The sequence below is a fragment of the Calypte anna genome, chromosome 11 (genome assembly GCF_003957555.1).
Source record: "Calypte anna isolate BGI_N300 chromosome 11, bCalAnn1_v1.p, whole genome shotgun sequence".
NCBI lineage: Eukaryota > Metazoa > Chordata > Aves > Apodiformes > Trochilidae > Calypte > Calypte anna.
Window position 1 is genome coordinate 20,211,917 of NC_044257.1, and position 22,875 is coordinate 20,234,791.

Genomic DNA, 22,875 nt, shown 5'->3' on the forward strand with positions numbered 1-22,875 from the left:
CAGCTCCGTTCCCGGCGTACCCCGCGGGGTGGGGGAAGGGAGGGAGAGGGTCGGTGACCTGGGAGTGCGTGGGTGTTGGGATGCGCTCCATTGTACTGGGGTAGCGTGAAGCGGGCCGAACCGCAGGTGGGGGGGTACAGCGGCTGGTCAGATCTAGCGGCTATGCAATGCTGTCCGGTCTCCGGTGGCTGGGGCGGGGCGATACCTGGGAGTGAGCGCGGGGACGCCTCGCTGGGAGAGGAGAGCGACGGGACTGGCGCTGTGGTGCGCGCCTTGGCTGCTGCAGAGGGGGAGCCTTGGGAACTCAGCAGTCTCGACTGATGTCTAGCTTTGTTTTTTATTCCAAGCAATTTGGGGAAAAATGGTTTTTATTTCATATGATACATTTATTACAAATAATCCCGAAAGGGGGGATGCAGTGAGGCCTTCGATGTTGGACTGGTACATGCAGGTGTCATGCAGATCAAGGTGGTAGGGTTTGAAGAGATGGGGGTCGTTAATCACCGTTGTGATGGAATCCAATTCTGTTTAGAACCCGCGCGTGCCTCAGGAGCCATGTGGTCAGCTGATGAAATTGCTGAGCTGTGTTACCAGCATTATAGGACCAGACTCCCTAAGCAGGGGAAACCAGATCCAAACAGGGAATGGACTTCATTGGCAGCTGTTGTCAAAGTGGAGTCTGCAACCCAGGGAGAAGTTCTGGCTAGTCCAGGGAATATGCAGGGTAAGAACTTGAGTTGTGGGGTTGGGAGGGGGAGGGAAGGTGGCAGCCCTTGATTTTTGCATTTTTTTTAAGCTACCTTTTAAAGAAATCATACACTCCTTCCTGTCCCTTTTTTTGTTTCCACCCACATTCTTTACTATTGGTGACTGCAAAAGTTTTTATAGCTTCTGTCTGGAAAGAAGTTATGGTGAAATGTGTTTTCAGACTGTAACTAAGAAGGTGAAAACCAATATTTGGCTGTTCAATAAGTTGTAAAAGTATAGGCATTCCTTTGCAAATGGTGGTTCAGCTACTCTGAAAGAATCCTAGAGGTCTCTGCTTGCTCTCCTTTTACAGGCTGCATTACTGCATTGTGTATACTTTACCATCGTCTTTTTCCTTAGTGATACTTCAGGGTGTCATGCAGATTGTATCCCATACTTCTTTCTTACATGTTCAAGGAATGCTACACCCGTGTCCATGCAGTATCAAGTGTGTGTTAGTACTCCTCCTGTCATATCATACTTTGTTAAGCTGTCCAGCTGATGCAGTTTCCTTTCTGGAATGTTCCACAACTTGCCTTCCTGTACCTGCCCTTCTACACAAAGTTCTGTGTGTTCTCTTACTGGAACGACTTTATGAACAGAGCTTCCAGTGATAGTTTGTTCAGTTAATGTTTCTTTTTTCAGTAATGAAGGAAGTTGTTGCTATGGGAACTGGAACAAAATGTATTGGCCAAAACAAAATGAGAAAAACTGGTAAGTATGGTGTAAAATCTGAGAATGTACTACCTAGGCTGCCTTCTTGCTTGCTGCTGTCATAGAATCAGTGAAAATGTTCAAGGCATTGACCTCAGACTTCTGCGTTGAAGCCAAAAGTATAAGGCAGACCTCACCTCATCAAGAAAGGAGAGGCTTAGGCACCCAGAGTACCCGGCCTGAAAGTTTGCTGCATTTTTTGTCTTACAGGGGAATAAACTTGTTATATGTAGAAATGTGTAGTTTAGGCCCTGAATCTGCACATTCAGAGACTTCATAACTAAAAGCAAAACAAAATGTAAGCAAAATAATTGTTCTTCATTCACCTGTTACCCACTGGTTTCATTCTGGTCTGATGGAAAAGCTACAGCTCCTGAGGTAGGGTAAGGATGACATCAGAAAGGCACTAACAGGCTTTTTCTTCCTGACTGTGTTTACTGCAGCTAATTTTAAGTGTTTGTACAATAAGTGTGTGGGATATCTGTAAGACTTCCCACAGCTACCTTTTTTTACTATGTATTGTAGGACTTCCCTTGCTCCTAATGTCCATTGTTTTATTCAGAATGTATGTCTTTTAGGAAAGGAGAGAAGCCATAGTAACTAATGCTGAAAAGTGACTAAGGAGGAAAAGTGCAAAGATGTAGATAGAGGGCTTTCTGCCCTCAGAGAATGAGTAGAGCAAAATAGGAGAAATGGGTTTACATGCATCAGTCCTAGGCTGTGTAAAGTCCTTCGTATTGATATGAATTAGTGGAGCAAAAGAAGGAGCTAAATCCTGTTCCTTAGATTTTTGTGGATGTTTCTTGGGACCTAGCCACCTTGGAAGAGTATTTTTACAGACATGTTTATGATTTATTTAGAAAAAATATGGTTAAACTGTTGTACTACTTCCAGTCTGGGTATTGAGTCAAAGTAGAAATTTGAAAAATGTAAAGCTAATTCCTCTTTTTTTTCCTTTAGTGATCTTAAGTTTAGAAAATATTTTCCTCTTGTGATAACACTGATTTATTTTTAAATTAACTTGTTTGGTAGTTGTAACCTACCCCCCATGTTGGGGGTTATCTGTTAGAGAGCTTTTAAATTCTAGACTTTAGGAACTGTTAAAGAGGACTGTTACCATGTGAGCTTTTGTTCCTGAAATAAGAGCTGATCTGCAGGACCTGTTCTTTAGATATTGCAATAGGCAGATGCTGCAGGAAGTTTAAATATGAGGTGTGTAAACCTTTTAAAGATCAGAATTATTTACAAAAAATAATTGAAACTGTAGTACATTGTGCAACAAGGTATTTCAACTGAAAGGTTAAACTCTTGAAGTTTCAGAATGCTATGCTTCATCTGAGAATATCGAGCAAATATCAGGAGGGATTTAGGGGAAGCCAGCATGTGTTCAACTCTTAAGGGTTTCAGATATCAGAAGAGTTAAAATTTGGTATTTAAACAAGTCTGACTTTCTGTGGAGTGAAGAATTTTATCCTTCATTAGTGTAGGTTATTTGCCTTCTTTTATAGTGATTGGAAGCTTAAGTATCTTGCAATAACCTAAAGCCAATGTTAAACCTTCAAATGCTAAAAAATATGGAGAATTGTCATCTCTCAAATTCTGTTTGCTTTGTTCATCTTCTTTTCTGTAGTTACGTGTATTGTTTTTATTTGTTGTTGTTGCTTTAGGAGACATTCTGAATGACAGTCATGCTGAAATTATGGCCAAGAGGAGCTTCCAGAGGTGGGGCATGAAGTTCACATGCTGTTATTTAGTGCCACTTGTTCTTTGTTGTGCTAGAAATGATTTGATACATAGCTGAAATGGACAGATTTTGCAGTTTAGTGGATGAGAATGTAAGGAAAGAGTGTTACTTCTTTGTAAGCGATGCTTTTTCCCTCTTTCTTATCAGGAGTCCAGCCTAATTTTTGCATTTCTAGATGGTGTTAGGGCCCTTTCACAAAAGCTTGTTTGTTGCTCATTCTTGTAGAGCCTCTATAAAAAGAAGTAAGATTTTATTTCATGTGACATCAATGCTGGTCTGATGACCAGCTCTCAGGGTAGCCTGTTTGCTGTTTCCCACATACCACTCTTGTTCACATGGAATAAGCTGGATCAAGGAACTGAGTCAGGAGAATGGTAATGCTACAGAGTCAAGTACATTCTTTGTGTTTTGGTGCCAGTAGACTGGCTCTCACAGGATTGGATGAGCTGCCTTGCTGGTCAAAGTACAGAGTGGGAGGAGGAAGCCTTAGGTTACATTTTTGGGGAGATAGTTAACTCCACTGAATCCAACCCTCTGAGGTCTGTTACTGAGGTTCCAATAAGATGTTTGTGCTTATGGAATATATTGGATCCCATCTATCTGTGGTAGCGAACTGATTGGCTCCTCATAGATGTCATCAGGAAAGAACACGAACTACTGGGGATCTAATTTTTGTAGTTTTTCCACACATAAAAACATGAAGTAGATGTTTCATGAAAACTTCATGCCTCACAGGTATCTTCTCCATCAGATGTGTCTGGCAGCTTCCCATCAGCAATGCAGTATCTTTATTCCAGGAATTGAAACTGGGAAATGGAAGCTCAAACCAAATACCATATTTGTTTTCTTCACCAGTCATACACCATGTGAGTATCCTGGAGCGAACCAGTTTTATGGCTCATACTCCAGACCAAAGAGGGACCAAAGAAAGGAAAGGGGCAGAGGGTAAGGCAGTAACTACTAGTGTTACCAGAATGTGTCCAAAGGAGTATTTGACTGATCCTACACAGATACATTTGGCATTTTATTTCTCTGGATGTGACTCATGGGAGCTCAGTAAATCTAATCTGCTGCTCATTATGTAGTGGAATATTTTTTCTTTAAACAATCATGGCTACAGTTTTCTTTTCCAGAAATCACCATACATTTCAGACATACGGTCATATCTCCTGGTTGCTTTAAATATTATCTCCTTGGTTTAAAATTTTATTATGAAAACATTGACATTTTCCATAGTTCCTTAAAAAAACCCCAAAACAACAAAACCAAAATTACAAAAAACCCCAAGCACAACAAACAGAAAAACCAGCTCTCCTACCTCCCCCAAATAGGCAAAAGGAAATGAAAGAACCAACTAACCAAATGAAGCAAAAAAATGAAACACCAAAACAAAACAGGGAAGAAAACCCAACACATAACCAACAAATCAAAACCAAGATCTCAAAGAAGAAAGCCAAGAAAACCTCACTCACGAAACACCACCACCTCCCCAGCCCAAAACTAGTTATGAAATGGAATGCAACTTTTTGTATTGTCATGGGAGATGACTTACTTGCTCATACATTTTCATGATTTTGCTGGAATATGGTATTATGGTTTTCTTCATTAATGCAGTATGAGAATAGAATATACATCTTCAAATTTAATAGCAAGAATAACTTCCTGGCTGCCTTTTACTCACACGTCTGTCAAGTTTTGCTTTGTTTTAGTTACACAAATTAAAATTTCCATCCTCATTTGATAAGTTATTTTTAAAGTATTCCTTTGAGGATTGTATTATTTGGTTAGATCAGATTAATTTCCTTGTGAGTCTTCAGCACTGCTTGTAGTCATGTCAAATGCCTTTGACACCTTTTGCTTTATACGTTTTCTTTTAAATTCTGCTTTTTAAAATTATTTCTTAGGTAGAATTCAAAACCTGAAGTTAATGCGTTTTTTTTAGGCTCAAGTTTCAGCAAAATCTAAGTCATCGTTGTATAGTGCGATGTTTGAAAAGTGTGTTCTCGTAGTTAAACTTTCCTGAGTGCAAATACATGAAAGCTAATAGTGGTAGCTGTAATGTTACTGGTGTGATGTGTTCCAGTCATGGGAGATGTATTTTTGGCTAAATTGTATTTTACTTCTTTTGTTCTAGGTGGAGATGCTTCTATTATTCCAATTAGTGAACCAGAAAACCAGCTTTCTAAACCAGTGACTGGAGATGATGCAGCTGAACACTTAGTGGACAGGAGTAACCATGGTCATTTTGGCCCAGAAGAAAAAAGGAAATCAGATAAAATGCCAAGTAATCATGAAATGAAGAAAATTAAAATTGATTATGATGGTTCTTTTTCCAGAAGCACTGAAGACCTTGATGTTCAGCAAGTATCTGTGGAACGAGGAGACAACACAAATCCAAACAGCAGTGAATGTTCTGCAGCGATGCAAACAACTAATAAGGAGACTGGCTTAGGGAGACCAAAAGTACTAGATGTTTATAGAACTGGAGCAAAATGTGTGCCTGGAGAGCTGGGTGATACCCAAATACCTGGGCTAGGGTATCACTGTGTGGGTTTGTTACGAGTAAAGCCAGGTCGTGGGCACAGAACATGTTCTATGTCCTGCAGTGATAAGATGGCTCGTTGGAATGTGTTAGGGTGTCAAGGAGCTCTTCTTATGCATTTCCTGCAGTGCCCAGTGTATCTGTCAGCAATTATAGTGGGGAAGTGTCCATATAGCCAAGAAGCCATGCGGAGAGCAATTGTTGAAAGGTAAGTGCTCTCCTTTGGAAATCAGATCATAGAATCATAGAATTGGCTGGGTTGGAAGGGACCTCAGAGATCATCAAGTCCAACCCTTTTACCACCGTTGCGGTTGCTAGACCATGGCACTGAGTGCCACATCCAGTCTCTTTTTAAATATCTCCAGGGACGGAGAATCCACTACTTCACTGGGCAGCCCATTCCAATGCCTGATCACCCTCGCCGTAAAGAAATTCTTTCTAATATCTAACCTAAACTTCTCCGGGCACAACTTGAGACCCTGCCCTCTTGTCTTGTTGAAAGTCGTATGGGAAAAGAGCCCAACCCCCACCCAGCTACAACCTCCTTTCAGGTAGTTGTAGAGAGCGATCAAGTCTCCCCTGAGCCGCCTCTTCTTCAGGCTGAATAGCCCCAGCTCCCTCAGCCTCTCCTCATAGGGACTGTGCTCGAGTCCCTTCACCAGCCTGGTTGCCCTCCCTTGGACCCACTCCAGGACCTCAATATCTTTCCTAAACCGAGGGGCCCAGAACTGGACATAGTACTCGAGGTGTGGCCTCACCAGCGCTGAGTACAGGGGCAGGGGCATCTCTAGACAGATGGTGTGTATAGAGACAATGAATTAAGGAAGACAGTGTGTCACACATATATCAGGGTTTTGCACCAAAGTACTTTGCAGAAAATGTGAATTTATGCAGATTAATATTTTCAGAAAGAAGCCCTTTGTAGTCTGGAGAAAAGGTAACTACTGCTGATGGGTCAGACTTGAAGATTTGTAGGAGAATTTCCATTAGATTCAGAATCCCCTTGGTTGTCCCCTTGTGGAACAGTGAGAAGCTGTTACCTACCCAAGTTTTTTTGGTAGCCTTCCAGCATATAAAACAGCTAGAAGGACACAGATGCATTGTAGTCAAGTTTTTAGCATCATAAAGTTGAACTTACCCTATTCCTGATTTTAATTCCTCAAGCAGAGTCAGGAGAAGTTTTTCACTTATCCATAATCCACAAAGTTGTTCTGAATATCTGTAAGTTCCTTTTTATATAATTCTGTTAGTGAGCAAAAGCAGCTTTTGTATTTTTCAGGACCATTGCTAAAATTAAATTTAAAAGTCCTCAAATCCATCTATCCTGAAATAACTAAAAGAATGGATAGGTAGATTTTTGCACTGTGGAAAGGTTGTCTTTCTGGTGGTCCTTCAGGTTTTTGAGTATGATCCTTTAGGTTCATAAAACAGTTGTTAATGTAATATGGTTGACTATGTAAATACAATTATTATTTTTTATTTGGATTGCACAAGTATATTGCAGTTTTTATCCTGCATACTTTATCTCCTAGATTATGCTAGGTTTTAACTAGACCTTTTGTAAAAATGAATTCATCATAGTTTTTCTAGGATGGACAGGGTTCTAATAAACTATATGGCTTTGTTTCTTAAAAAGTCCTATTTGGAAGGGAAAAACTGGCTTGTTTGGGAAGACCAGAATTAAAACCACTTGCATTTTTCTCTCTTTACTTTAGGTGTCAGCACATCTCCCTTTTACCAGCTAGTTTTCTTACTCAGGACGTTAAGCTGCTGCAGTCAGATCTTCAATTTGAACACAGCCGCCAGGCAATTCAGCAAGTTCAAGCTAACAGCAAAACAAAACTTGTTCCTTGTGGTGCAGGTGAGTTAACTTCAGATAGTTGTGCAACTGCGCAAAAGCCCAAAAAGAAATCAGGTGGCTTTGTTGGTTTCCTAAAATGGAATAGCGTTCTTTGTCTGTGCTGAAGGCAAAGTATGACAGCAAGAAGTTAATTTCAGGCCAGAATGTAATAATATCTAGTTCATTCTCTAGTTCTGTAGAGAGTTTTCAGTCTAATAAACACTTGGTTAACACCATTAAGAATTTATAATCTGAACAAAGACAGAAAATAACCAGTTAAAGCAAAAGTTTTGAGGGCAACAAGAAACCAAAAAACATCAGAAGACTTCTGTTTCAGCTAGGTTTGCACTCTCCTTGATAATGAACAGAAGACTTGCCCTGCAGAGTTATGCTTATAACTGCTTCAGAAATCTGTGAATGTAAAAAGAATACAGAGTAGTATAGTGTAAAGGTTTAATTGATAGAGGTTTTGGACATCACATTTTTTGCCATGGTGATAAATGAACATGCACGTCACGTTGTGATTTAGCAACATGGTCACATTTAGGGAAAAAACTCCTGCAATGGAACTGCCTCTGTGTGTGCAAGGTTAAGCAGTGTCTTTATGGTTGGATGTGCCAACCCTCTGCTGTTTTACACTTCTCTGTGGAATTCAGATTCAGTAAACATGAGTTCTTTACAGGTGCCAGGAAGGAAAAGATGTTCATCCTGGGATGTAGGAAACAAAATCCATCATTGAAAACTGGTGCAAATTCACTTAGCAAAGATTTGAAGCCAAATGTGACTAAATTCCTGTGCATGCTTTTCTTTCTGCACAGTTACTTGGATAATGAAGATGAGTGATGCTGTATCACACATTTTTTGCATATATGAATTATGTCATCTTGCTATTTTTCTTGAAAGGATGAAAATCAGAATAAACTCTAAATTTGAGGCTGTTACACCAAGTATTGAAATATGCTTGACAGGAACATTTCAGCTGGTATTTTTAAAAACCAAAAGTGTGTAGCTTGGGGGCGTATTTCACAGCCTCATAAAAAATAAGCTGTCTGCCTTGGACATACATTTCTTTATGCTTTGTCTGCATAGTAGATCTAAAAGAAAGTAGAGTCCCCCTACAAGGGAGAGAATTACAAAGCTTGACACCAAATATTTAGAGATGTGAATTCTTGAAGTACCTGTGTAAGATGAAAGGTCTCTGTATTTTTAAGTTTTATTTTACTAAATAGAATCTAGCTGTTAAGGTAATGGAATGCTAGCCCTAGAGAACCATGAACCTCTTTCTAGTTTGATTTTGGGAAGCAGCATGGTATCATGTGGACACAGAATGAAAGGAACGGTTAAGTTCTGCTTTTTTGATGAGAGTATCTCCCTTGTTCATAATGCTTCCTTCTATAGCTATCAGTTGGAGTGCAGTCCCTGAGCAACCTCTGGATGTCACCTCAGATGGCTTCCGGCAGGGAACAACAAAGAAGGGGATTGGGAGCCCTCAGAGCAGGTGTGAGGGTGTTGCAATATGGGGATGCATATGTCTTTCTGGTTAGTGTACAAGCTTCTGTCAGCTCATGTGTAGTGCACTGTCAGAGCAGAAGGACACCTAGGATTTGGGGAAAAGGGGAAAGGTAGTGAGAGAGAGGGGGGGCTGGAATGACAACAGTTGAATGAATTGAATTTATTATTGTTAAACATGTTGAAATGTGACTTTGTCTCAAAGTTTGGAAACATTAAATGTTCGCAGCAGATTCCTAACACAAAGCTCATCATGTTTCCAGTTGTCATCTTGATACTGCTCTTTAAAAAACATCATAATCTTTTAGCAACTATTTATGTTTAAAGAAAAGTTACTTTTAAAGAAAAGTATAGTTTTCTTGTGGTCGAGAAGAATTACTTGTAAACATCTGCAGACAGATTTCTCCATCTTTCTACACTTGCCTCATCACTGGTTTGTGGAAGTTCAGCTTGAGGGCTGGGGTTTTGGTTTTTAACTGCTTATAGTACCAGTTTATCAATGGTCATAATGTTATTTTTTTCCCAGTCTTTCTGGGAGAAAGAAGATAATCCTGACAGTAGTGAATAATATAAATAGAGTTTAATCTAGTGGAGCATTCATTCACATGCCTATGAGATGCACAATTTGAGCTTCTTGAAGTTTTGCCCGGCTTGACTTATGTTTATCCTGGTATATCCTAGTATTTACAAATTTTATGTGGAAAGAGGAGCCTTTGTAGCTTGTGACTAGTATTGGTGTCTGGGATATTGTTAGCACAGGTGATGTGGGTGACTGTGCCTTTTGAGACAGGCTTTATGTGCATATAGGAAGACTGATTTTTTTTTTATTCTTTTTTTTCCTCTCCAATGCTTCTGGAGAGAATCAGCTTATACTTGTTGAGAACTGAATCAGTCACTGTGAAAACAAGTGTATAAAGAGAATTTAATTTAATAGAGAAAATAGGTAGGGCTTTTGAAAATAAAGCATGCTTTATTAACAGCTCTTCTAGTTACCCTTTCTTTGGGGGAAGAGAAGGGATTAAAGCTCATAGAAATGCATATGGTGTCTTCAAATAGACCTTTCAAAGTTTGAATCACTTTTATTTTTTGATAAGCCTCTTTGTATTTAACTGCCCTGCATCTGTTGCTCAGTGTGTCCTCATCATCATTGTGAAAAGAACTGCATTGTTCCAGATACTTCTTTAATTTGTTCTGAACAATATGAAGTCTGCCAGTTTGAGAAAGCCTTCAGATCACTTCTGCTTCAAGGATCTGGTCCTTCTGGCTCATCCTTGCTGTAGCTGTGAGCTGATGATGGTGCAGACTCATACAGATAGCAAGGTGGGGATATTAGAATGTTCTCTTTGCAAACTGAAAGTGTTGGCTGTCACAGTGGAGGCAATGCTACTCTTCAGCTACAAAAAGTCAGGTGGGCAGCTTGGCTGGGGTACGAAAAGTTAAACTACGAAGACCTTTTTTGAGAAGTGAACATTATTTTTTTTTTTTAATAAAAAAAATTAGAAGTGTGTTTCCACACAAGTTTTCCATTCTTCTGATTTATGTTTTTTTTATCAGATCCAAGATCTGTAAAGTAGAACTCTTCCATACATTCCAAAAGCTGGTGGCAAGTATTTCACAAGAGGATCTACCAGACACGCTCCGGTAAAAATGTTTTAATTATATTTGAGAGTGAATTTATTTCAATCAAGCTCAGTAATACTGTGATGATACCAGTGTCTTCTCAGGAATCTCACTTTAGATAAGTTCATTTTAAAGATTTGGTACTTGAAAAATATGGCACGTGCTTGGCGGGGTTAGGAAGACTCTTTTTGGTATTTTGAATCATGTTCTTGGAGAAATAGCTACCACATCCCAAGATCGTATCACAAGAATTTGCAGGTCCTGCAGCAGCCTCTGCTTCTACTAGCTGTAGATTCCTCTCCTCTCTTTTGTCAGCAGCACTTCTCCAGCCTCTAATGGTGAGCCAGTTCAACTAGCTTATGTGGCAGAAAACAGTTTCCATGTTTTCTATTGGACAGATGGTCTGAATTGGCCCATGGAAAGCTAAAACAGATAATGAAACTTGTGCAAAGGCAGTAGGAGGCATGTGTGGCTAGAAGCAGGGGAGGTAGGCCTTTCATAGTAAGAAGACAGTAGACGAGGTGAAGTTAGCCAAAGTCAGTGCACCCTGGATCTGCTTTGCTTTTGAGTTTTGATTAAAGACTGCAGTTACCTTCTGTGTGTGTAGAAGTGCCTTATAATTGTTTAAAGTACTGCTTTTCTCCAATTAAAAAACCAAAATCACATTTGGCAAGAATTTTGTTGCTGTTTTTAGGCCTTTTCCAGTTTCCTTTTTAAAGTTTGTACATGAAGCAAGTCCTGTGATGGTCCTACCACTGCAGGAAGGCCTGCAGGACAGTAAGGTCCTCTGATAATTTCTACACTGTACATCATAGATGCTTGTGAAGTCTTCGTCAGATTTGTTAGCCTTTTATTTTCCTACCCTATAAAATTACTAATCCATCGTAATAATTTCAAGACTTTTTTTTTTTTTCTTTTTATTACTCTATTTTTTTCTCTGTGTGATTCATTTGTTCCACATCTCAGATGATGTTAGGAAACGCCAGAGAGACAATTTTCTGTTTTTTCAATAATGTTTTGAAAATCTGCTCTCCCAGACTAGGTACATCAATGCAGTGGTAGTCTTCCAAATGCCGCAAAACCTTAAATTACTGTTAAACTTCATGTATTCAAATCTAACTCACTCACTGAGGTGAGGTCACTTGGTGACGTTTTTCTTGCCTGCAGTGAGTGTTGAAAGCATTGAAGAAGATGGTTACAGAATCAGGCCAAGGAAGGTTTCCTTGCCCCCTTCATTATGGATTCACACAGATTTTTAAATACTGAAGATCTGTAAGATTTTGCCCATTTAAGATGCCAGTGTTTTTGTTTGATGCATTCTGTTTATGTCAACATGTGCAAGATGCCTGTCATCTTGAAAGCACATTATAGCTGAATATAAATGTTTGAAACTGAATATGGGGTTAAAGGTACGTTTTGTTGTTGAGAAGAAAGTATTGCAGCAGTGTATTGCTTGTCTTTGCAGGCTGCCTTGCTTGTGAGCCCATTTCTGCTCAGCTTTTGCACATGGCTGGGCATGTGAATATTTTCATGCATAATGGTGATTTGTGTAAGGTAGAATGTGATACCTTTCAGAATGAAATCTGATCACCTCTCATGTCTCTTGTACAGGCATCAGAATCATTGTCTCTTATGCAGTATTATAGGGGCAAGAGTGAAACAGTAAAGGGGAAAGTAAAAGGAATGTAGTCAGGCAGACACGGATAGGCTGGAGATCATATTATTGTACTGAACTTTGCCTGGGGCAGCAAACTAGTGTTCACTTCTGCCAAAAAAAAGTCACAGGTTCCTCATTACTAATGCTGAGAGCCTTAATGGCCCAACCAAAGCCGAGATACAGTTAAATCATGTGAGGTTTTTAAGCAGATACAGTGTACTTTGAATTTGAACGTACTTTTTCTAAAAATACATTAATAATTTCTTAGAAGCCTAATGCAGAAGCATGAATTAAATAAATCTGGCATTTATTTATTTATTATTAATTATATAAACTAAATAAATTTTGTATCTGGCAGCTCTCCAAGGAAGCTGTTTAAAATACAGTATTTTATTGCATCCACTGTTAAATTCTGTGTTTTAGTTAAATTAACTCAGATACAGATTGAAGAGCCATTGATTTGCCAGCAGATTCAGTAAAAATAGCAGTATTTATCAAAGAAAAAATTAGAGAAACTAGGCATTGGAGATTTTCTCTTGGCTTAGTGGCAGGTGGAGTGCCTCTGTCTGTTTGTCTCTATATCTGGATCTATATGTGCATTCAGACCAAATGCAAAGAAGGCTGTTTCACCTTTAGTAAGCTCGAACTGATCTACAAAAATGTGTTGCATAATTCTTTTTTTATCTTTGACCATGCTAAATATGACCTCCTAAGTACAAGTAGCTGTGTTTTGAAGATGTAAGCAGCTACTTACTATTCTATTACTAGCTATTCTACTACTAGCTATTCTATGGTAAATAGATACTAGCTATTCTATGGTAAAAGACAAATGTAAGTCATTTAGATGCCTTCACAGTGAAGAAGGGCAGGGTCAAAGCCTTAAACAAATGTATCAGACATACACTACATGATTCAGTCATTATCCTTAAGTGTAAGTATGCATATTGTTCCCCAGAGAATGGCTGCAAGATGGAGGAGGTGCAGTGGTTGTCAGACTTTTAGATTAGAGTTCTGCTAGTAGTTAGGCTCTTCTTTCTTGATGAAGGTCATGTTGCCTGTGATCCTCCCTTTATATTGGGTCAGATGTATAAACATTACATTCCACATGTGGCTGACAGACTGTTTAGCAAAGGGAAATGAAAGAGGCTGGGAAAAAAATGCAAGCAGAGGAAAAAGTCTTGATGAAATTGTCTTAGAGGTATTTGTGTGCAGATATTCTAGACTTGAATTCCACTGTTTTGAAAAACAATGGTTTAATGCTCTCAGCAGAGTGACCAGTGGTTCTGCTGAGATTGTGGAGAACATTGAAGAAGAACAGAGCATCAAAGCTGATTAAGTCTCTTTTGTATTATGGAGTAGATTAAAAAAAAAAATTCTCACTTTTCCCATTATTTTGTGTTGGAAAAGAAAAACTTCCCTGATCTTCCTTGTCCCCTTTGCTTCCAGTCAGCAATCATAGCTGTTCATACAGCAAAACAAGGCTACTTCCACCCAGTTCAAAGGACTTCTCTCTAGCCACCTTTTCTGCTTTGCTTCAGTATTTTTTGCTATCATGAAAGTTTTCTGTAACCTATTGTCACATAGTCAAACTCTAACACTTCTACAACTGGAGAGTATGTTACGAAGTATGGAAGAGCATTTGCTTAGCTTCCTTTTGTAAACAAGACTGCTGACAGTGTCTAGATGCAGGGCTGGGATCCCCCCATGTTTACCTAGCATAACAGCTTCATGTAGTGTCATGAAAGAGCTCTTAGGGCATCATCAGATATTTGATTCATTTTTTTTCATTTTGTGAATTTACATCCAATAGGATAATATAAACGCTTTTGTTGTGCATTTTCTGTCAGGATGAAGACTCTAAAAACCTACTGGGACTACAAGGAAGCTGCACTGAATTATCAAGAAGCCTGGAAAGTGCTACGTGGCCAAGCCCTGCTGGGTTGGGTCAAGAATGCCAAGGAATACCTGCACTTCACATAAGAGTACAGAAGGCTCTGCAGTTCAAGGGCCAGGAAAAGATGTCTTCTAGTTATGTGTTGTAAGGAGACAGGAGTGAAAAGGAAAACTATAGGGATGTCTTTTTTGATTGAGGTGAAGCCCCTTTTAATTGAAATATAGAAAAGGATGACTGCAGTGACTTGTATGAAGCAGTATGCCTCCAAAAGGGCTGAAGCAGTGATAATGCTGTCCTCTGTTAACTGAGGATATGATCTATCAGCCGTAGTCCATTGCAACAGAAGTAAATTGAAATTGTAGTAGTGCTATGGAAGAAAGCTGTCACTGTAAATTTCTTTTTTTCACTCTTCATGATGTTGTGGTTATTTTTGTGTTGCTGGGACAACCTTAATGTATAGTACGTAATATTTTTATAACTCTTGGTTCTTGTCTGGTGCTTGGAAGAATTTTCTGTGTCCCCCAGCCCCATTGCTCCTAACTGGAAATAATAATTCTGGTAAAGGGTCTTGTTACTTTGAGTCCTTCATGCTAGTTTCTATTTAGTAAATGTAGCCAAAGCAGAAGAGTGCTGGGGAGAAGACTGCATGGAATTACTACTACTTAGGATAGTATTTTCAGGATATTGCCAGAAACCCCTTCAACTGCTTTGCTTCTGTGAGCAGGAAAGAAACCTCCTGAATTACCTGGTTCAAACCTGTCAATCCTGTGTAATTCCAGACTTCACCTACTTTTCAGTGTTTCAAGCACTGCCCATCCCCCTGCTCCCCCGTAATTCATGGTTAATTAAAAGCAGAGATGCCATAGCCATTTATGTCACATTTTCCTGGCAAGTGTTCTTTAATAGTCTGGCAAAGGTGATGCTCTTGGGGGACTGGAAGTAGTCTTTGGCAGTCTTTGCCTATATGTTTTATAACCAAGTAACATCTGCATGGCAAAGCAGTCCACATTGCAACCTAGGGAGAGGGAGCCAGCCAGTAGGTAATCCTCCTTAAACTTTCTGTCCCAATTACTTTCATTTGTATGACAAGCAAGTTCAGGAGTATGTAACTGCTACTGAGCACACTCCCCTTCTGTTCTTTTTCTGTTGTAAGCTACAGTTCATAAAATATTTGGACAAGGCAATGGCAGATTGAAAGAAGTGGATAATTTAGAATTTAAGAATTCTTAAGTGATTTGAGTTTTCTTTGGTATCTTACTCTGGTTTTGGGTTTGAAAAACAGGCACAGCAGTTCTCAGAAAAACCTTTATAGTCAACCTGCTGAATAAATACAGGACTGAACAGTACATGCAGTGTCACAATCTGAGAGTCAATTACAACAACTCCTTCTACTTCAAGCTTGGGTTGACTTGTCAAATGTGAATAGTCCTGTCTTACTTGTTGAAGAAATAACAAAGAACTTGAATTCTGTGTGTATAAGCCTGTCCTTTCAAATCCAGCAGAAAGACCAGTTGTATAGGTGAGGAGGGGATTCATTGTTTGTGTTTGTAGAGGGCAGGGGCATTACGGAGCATGGGGACTTGGTTAGTCATTGGAGGATGAAAAATGCAGATGGGCGACAAACGGTAGCAGTTATTTTCATTGAGCAAATAGCATTCCAAGGACAGAGTCCTGCAGTGTACCTAAAGAGAGAACCAGTAAATTTCCAGGCTCCTGAAATTTGTTTTTTCCCAGAAATGTTGCAGAAACTATATCTTAACATAGCTCATTTCCCTTTGTTAATCCACAAGGTCTGCAGTGAACCTGTTGACCAGACTGGACCGTTCCCATTTCCTGTCCAGCTGTGATACTAAAACAGGTTGGTATTAAGTAAGGCTAGTTGTTGTTGTTCTGTAGTCTTGTGTCAGTCTAGTTTTCAAATGAGCAGTTATACAATGTAAGCTCTTTTAACTCTTTCCTGAAATTCGAGCCTGGCTTTAAGAAGAGATTGTTCCTAGTAAGATTTCATGCTTTATTCTATCCCTCTCATCATTTTGGTGGCTTCCTTTGGACCCACTCCAACAGGTCTGTGCCTTTTCTATAGCAAGGACTCGAGAGCTAGATGCTGTACTCCAAGTGGGGGTCTCAACAGAACAGAATGAAAAAAAAAATCCCTCCCTTCACCTGCTGGCTGTGCTTCTTTTGATGCAGCCCAGGATACAGTTTGCTTTCTGAGCTGCAAGTGCACATTGTCAGCTCATGTCCAATTTTTCATCCCCTAGTACTGCTACGTCCTGAAGCTATTGGTTTCAGAACCTTCAGATAGCTCCTTATTTCTGTCTTGTTATCAGTATCCACATATCAAAGGTTGAGAAGCTGTACAGCACCTAGTAAATGGTATAAGCAGCTGTATAGTGCTTAGGAAATGTGATGTATAACTTTCTGGCCAAAAAATAAGGTAAAAAAATGAGAGCACTGCCTGTTTGTGACAGGATTTTTTTATTGTACCTGTTTGTTAATTGAGAGAGGAACATACTAGCTCAATTCAACATAATCAGCATCTTGCTTATTTAGGATAAGCTAGCAAATTCAGTGTTCCCAAGACAAATTCAATGGTTTTATTTTTCTTAAACTAACACCTCAAAACAGAATTAATGCATATTATTCTTTTTGTGTTTTAGTAGCCTAACTACTTTGCTTATTATTTAATCAATGTCATTATTTAATCAATGTGTATCCCCCAAAGGAGTGAGGCTCTGGGAATATTTAATCATGAGAGAAAAAAAAACCACCAAAACCCACAAAAACAACAAAACTTTTTTTGATAATTTAACAGTCTAATAAAACAAAACCTATCAATATATTAAGAAATAAATCCAGTTACAAATGCATGTGTATAGAAGGAAATTCTGTGGCTGTCAGAACACAAAATTATCAGCTATTTACAAGATACACAGCAGGATGATATACTAGCCAAGACCCACCATTCAGAAACCAAATGTGTTCTCTCCACTGTAGGCAACATACAAGAATCCATCCTCATCTTTTTCCTTCTCATAAAGTTGTCCCATAGTTAAGCTTGAAGGAGAAAAAAAGATAAATGGTTTGCTTGGATCAGGACAGTGGCAAATGGTAACAGTTAGAACCTAACATAAACAAGGGTTAATAAAAGCTAGAATTTCTATGTCTCTAAATTAAAATACAAAAATGAAGATATATGAAAATAAGTTGACCCATGAAAAGCAAAATGATTGTGGGCTCTCAGCAGAGCCTAAGCTTTTGTTACTTCTTCACAAACCCGTTTGTCAGAATGCTTTATTGGCAATTAGTAAGTGAATGTATTTCTGAATCCATTATTGATGCTGTGAGTAATACCAGGATCAATAGGCTGATGGCACTTTCCTTGCATACAGCTGCATTAACTTGTTGCTGCTTTTGTGAGAAGGAGCATTTCTACTTCTAGCTGGTGTAGCTGTGACTGTTCACCTGGCCCCAAGTCTACCAAACTTCTTGTGCTTTTTGGACTGTTTCTTTGAGGTTCAGGTTGGTTTTGGGGGTAAATGCTTTGTTTTCAATAATGGTAAAAAGCAGTGACTTAAATTAGTGAATTACTGAGTAGTAGATGAACTGGATGAGCAGAGAAGGGTACTAAGAGTGTAATCTGTGTAATAAACTCAGCCTATGAGAGAAGCAGAGCTATTAACAGATCAGATTTTTGTTTTATCTGTTAACAAGTTACCATTTTTGCATTAATATTGAAGGTTCAAGGCCCTATTTTTCCGGCAGACATGTGACATCTCATCATGAACATGTGAGATGAGACAATGTGCTTTTTCTTTTTCCTTCCTGTTCCTAGCAGTTCCACAGGACTGTTAAGATGACATACAGGCATTCCTAATAGGTATAAAAAAGCAAGCAGAAAAAGATGGTTCTCACAGGTCTCTACTGTATATCACAAAGTAAATAAAAATATTCTTGACTCTGGACAAGTTACCTGGAAGGCACTGTTACACAGGTAAGGATTTATGAGAATAATATTTATTGTATCTAAGCCATGTAACATCATAATGTACTATTTCTTCAGATACTATTAAAGTATCTCATACATAAAGCAGTTGTAGTAGCTGCTTCTGCTGTTCATTATTCTCTATGTAGCAGACAGCAATTAAACTTAGTCCTATACAAAAGCAATGTGAAAAACCTTTCTATAGTAATATAGGATTTTAGTTATTTTTAAAACAAGTAACAGCAACAAGTCTGTAATCTCATAATTTCTTTGTGAGCTGACAGGTTAGTGGTTTTCAGAATAATTTATGGTGCTTGCTTTTAAGTATTTAAATGCACAACTTTTTTGTTGCATGAAGATGAAATTTTTTTTTTGCACTGATGATGTATATATTCTTGCACGCAAAGATCTAGTAACTCCAGAGCTCATCCTATTGCCATGGGAATGTATAATGTATTTTTCAGTCACCTTTTCTTTCAGTCTAGCTCAAGAAGCAAGATGTTTATCAAACTCAGGACAATAAAGGAGCTCTCATTCTCATTCTCTCATGAGATTATTATGCAGAGGTTAAGATGTAACCAAACACCTCCAAAAATCACTAAATAAGGCTTAAAAGGGAAGTTGCTGCCCCTCTGATAGGCACAGGCTTGCTGAAATAGTTCTGAATACCAAGTAAATAGCCTCTCACCTGGATTGTGGGACAGTCTTGTCTACAAAGAGGAATATTGCTTTCTCAGATGGCAGTTGAATTCTCTTCCTGATGATCCACATGAACTGGGCCACGGTGATGTCAGACGGAACCAAGTACTTCCTCTTGTCAATATCAACAATCTGAGATCCTGAGACCTTCTCCACTATGACCTGTAAAGTGCAGGTGTGAAGGACAAGCTTTTCCAGATTGGGATGAACAGACAGCTTTTGGTAAACTGCTTGCTGGTAGTCTTGCAACAGTGAGCAGAGGTAAGGAACAGAAAGGTTTCTTGATTGCAACAACCTGAGAGGTAGGACTGGCTCACTACTGTAAAACCTGATTTTACAACTGCACTGAAACCTATGTTCATATACACACAATGGCTCAAAACTTCCCATGCCTGAGGGTGACAGTCACAGGGTAAAAAGATGCAATATGCCTAAAAGAAATCTGTGGCAGAAAAGTATATACATCTTTTAACTTTTTGTACATCAGTCATATGACTGCAATGTGGACTGCAAGTTGAATGTGAGCCAGCAGAGTGCTCTGGCAGCAAAGAGAGTTAATGGGATACTGGGCAGCATTAGGCAAAGCACTGCCAGCAGTTCAAGGGAGTTGATACTTCCCCCTCTGCCAGCACTGGGGAGGCCACACCTGAGCTCTCTGCCTTGGGCTCCTCACTGTGCAAGAGACAAGGAATAGACTGTCCAGTACAGGGCCTTAATGTCTGAGGGATTAGGGCATCTCTTGGATGAGGAAAAGGCTAGGAGCGTTCAGCCTGAAGAAGAGAAGGCTTGAGTGGGATCTTAATTTGTGTAAATACTTGAAGTGAGTGTGCAAAGAAAATTGAGCCAGGCTGTTTCAGTGACAGGACAAGAGGTCACGGGCACAAAAAGAAATCAAGGCAGTTCCCTCTGAACATCAAGAAACATTTTTTCTCTATGCAGGTGACAGCACTGGCAGAGGTTTCCAGAGATGCTGCGGAGTCTTCTGCCTTAGGGATGTTCCAAAGCTGTCCGGATGTGGTCCAGGGCAGCTGGCTGTAGGTGGTCCTGCTTGAGCAGGGAGAGTGTAGAGAGACATTGTCGACCAGGTGCCTTGAGTTGCCAAAGAGTGGGTGTGAGTCCACCTGTGCCTGATTAGGACAGGCCCCTATTGGGCATGAGCAAGACCAGGGGGCCAATAAAGGTGGGACACACACCCACAGAAGGCACCTCAGTTCACTCTGGTGCGAGGCATGGAGAGGCCAGCAGCTTGTCGAGCCTCTGGAGCAGGAAAGGCTCTTCCCACCACACTTCTACCCTGGAAGCACTGTGTGGTGGCTGGAGTCCTCGAAGAGACCAGCAGCTCGTCGAGCTTCAGGAGCAAGAATGGCTCCTCCCTGCTACAGGAGAGGTTAAACCAGATGACCTCAGGAGGTCCCCTCCTACCTCAACCATTTTGTGATTTACACCTAATAGGCCAGTAATATCCTATTCTGTTTATGTATGGCTGGTATTCACAAAGTTCATAATTTCCCCATCTGCACTATCAAAATCCCAGTGTATTCTGAGACAAATGCTTGGGGGGCAAGAGCAAGAGAGGAACTGGTGTCTACTGAGATATTTGAAGCACAGGCAGCTTGAAAACTTGTGTTTAGGAGTCTGCAGTACTTCCCTTAAACAAAGTACCAATTGAAAGGAGAAACAGGAGGAAGGCAGAGTAGCTGCCCCTTGCAATTTTTGTATGAGGGACCTGTAAAGAGGACCAGTGTAAAAGGAATATTAAAGTCTTATTGTAATATTTTTTAAAAAATAGTTTTTAACACACTAGGCTTTTTAGCTTTATAATGCAGAAACTGTCATAACGGCATAACTGGAAGTCAAAGCTCTTGATTAACTGCTTCTTGCAAAACTTACAGAAAGTTTCAACCTTTAGACCACTTGATTTCTCAGGCAAATTTAAAATAGCAGATCTTAGCAAGCATAAATTTCTTTTACCTTCCATGTTTTTTCCTAAAAGGTCTACCCTAGGACAGAATCAGGATGTTATCATGTATTAACAGATCTGAACCACTGAAACATCTCTAAATCCAGGCAGATAAGATACAGCACCTGAGAACTGACATAACTTTGAGCTATGTCACACTGGATGCAGGCTACAACCTGGAAAGCAGTGGATATACACACTTTTGACTATTAAATGCAAAAAATACATTTGATACCACCTGTTTTGTGAGAGGTATATGGTATATGGATCAGGTAGAAAATACATACTGGCCCAGACAAAGCATCACGCTGCAATTTGAGCTATTTAATTCCTGGATCCATTCAGGAATGGGGGGTGTATATACATACAGAAGGTATATACGTATTAGGGGGTAGTCAGCCAAGCAGAGTATGGCAAGGATTGGGTCATCTTGCCAGACTGCAGTTGAAGAAGATGCTGTGATGAGGTGCAACTGAGCAGCAAGGAAAGTCAATGGGACTAGATGTTCTCTGGGCTGCACTGTTTAATGGGTAAGTTATTTATCAAGAGGTGAATGCCACAGGAGTGGCATTAGCATGTGGTCAGATGGGAAGTGAGAAATTTTACTCACAAGCCAGATAAGTTGAGAAGCTGGAAACGTTGTTAGCTGTTATATAAGGATGTGAAGCATGGTCATTTCACCGACTGAGACATGATAAAAGGGGTTGCACTGTAAAGACAAGGGGTCATTCACTATTTAGCAGGTAGGTAAGTGGTATTGAGGCAGAAAGGAGAAGAGGCCACCACTTGCACTGCCTCTTCAAATAACAGGGTTTGTATGGAAAAGTTCACCACAGTAAGACTGGTTATAAGGTTGGAATACAGGAGGGAAAATAACTTTCCTCATAAAGCCAGGACAGAAAATGGTCAAGGTTTAAAGAATTTATGTGCTTTCTTAGAATCAGGCATGAAACCTCCAAGTGGAGGTGCTTATCAAATGTAATTGCCATTAGAGGAAACCAGGACACTAATAAACCATAAAAATGCCTGGAAACCCTTTTGAGAGTTGGGTGGTATTGGTTACTTTTCAATGCACCCTGGGGCAGAAAAGGGAATACTGGATTGGTTAGATGTGTTTGGGGCTTCTTTAAAACATGTAAGGATGCAAGAGGGACGGCGAATTTACTTAGTAGACTCTGATAAGAAAGGGCAAGACGGAAACAACTTATCTGCCTTTGTCTCCAAGTACTCAGCTGAAGTTTGCTTGGTTACTCACCGGAACACGGTCAGGGTATTTGGCACGGATTTTTGCCGACTCGACACATCTGTGCTCTGTGAACAAAACTCGTAATTAGTCACTGCATAGTAGCAGTATGGCCAGTGTTCTAGGCAGAGAGGGCAGCGCCCGCAGGGACGCGAGTCTGCGGGATCGCGACCGTCTTGCCACCCGCGAGGGGGTCTCCAGCCGTTCAGGGAGGCAGTTCCCAGTCACCGTACCGCCCGTCGGCGAGGGCGGCAGCCGGCTGTCCACCCAGACATAAGACTGGCGGCTCGAGGCGCAGACCGGGGCACACAGAGCCGGGAGGCCCCAGAGCAGATGGCGACACGGGAGACGAAGGGCAGCGGGCCTGGCCCGCGCCCACCCTTACCCAGCGCATGGTCCTCCTTGAACATCCACTTCATGGTGCGGTCCGGCGGGGAGGCCCGTGTGCGGGCGGGCGGGGACTGGTGCCGGGCGGCCGGGCCTGTCGCTGTCACGGTCCCTGTCACAATAACAGCCACAGCTCGGCAGGCGGGACTTCCGCCTCCCCGGTTCCCTAGTAACCACCCGAAACGCGGCGCTTCCGGCCGGAGGAGTGGGGGGCGGGTTTGTAGCACCCAGGCACCCAGTCACTGGCCAGGTGCTGGGCGTGCGGCGTTCCCGAGGCTGTCGGAGGCGCATCATGGGCTCCGCGTCCCGGGCGGGTGCCTCTGTCTCCGTCCTG

General features: G+C 40.6%; 2 protein-coding genes across 4 annotated transcripts; one reads left to right on the forward strand and one right to left on the reverse strand.

Annotated features, from left to right (window-relative positions):
• Positions 1–44: 44 nt before the first annotated feature.
• Positions 45–18,792, forward strand: ADAT1 (adenosine deaminase tRNA specific 1). 2 transcript variants are annotated; one of them, XM_030458079.1, is made up of 10 exons: positions 45–126; positions 533–724; positions 1,393–1,461; positions 3,129–3,183; positions 3,941–4,071; positions 5,340–5,955; positions 7,463–7,608; positions 8,986–9,085; positions 10,651–10,737; positions 14,221–18,792. In XM_030458079.1, exons 2-10 carry the CDS (start codon positions 556–558, stop codon positions 14,351–14,353), a joined length of 1,506 nt encoding a protein of 501 aa, XP_030313939.1. In that variant the 5' UTR covers positions 45–126; positions 533–555; the 3' UTR covers positions 14,354–18,792. The 2 variants fall into 2 exon arrangements, with proteins under 2 accessions (XP_030313939.1, XP_008489222.2); XM_008491000.2 differs by lacking the exon at positions 45–126 and having other exon boundaries at positions 209–724; positions 14,221–17,024.
• Positions 15,795–22,781, reverse strand: GABARAPL2 (GABA type A receptor associated protein like 2). Of its 2 annotated transcripts, XM_030458088.1 has the most exons (5): positions 22,540–22,781; positions 22,167–22,222; positions 18,941–19,113; positions 17,231–17,324; positions 15,795–15,949 (listed from the first exon to the last, which is right to left on the reverse strand). In XM_030458088.1, the coding sequence occupies exons 1-4, from the start codon at positions 22,571–22,573 to the stop codon at positions 17,234–17,236; spliced, it is 354 nt and encodes a 117-aa protein (XP_030313948.1). In that variant the 5' UTR covers positions 22,574–22,781; the 3' UTR covers positions 15,795–15,949; positions 17,231–17,233. The 2 variants fall into 2 exon arrangements, with proteins under 2 accessions (XP_030313948.1, XP_030313947.1); XM_030458087.1 differs by lacking the exon at positions 15,795–15,949 and having other exon boundaries at positions 16,729–17,324.
• Positions 22,782–22,875: the final 94 nt, after the last annotated feature.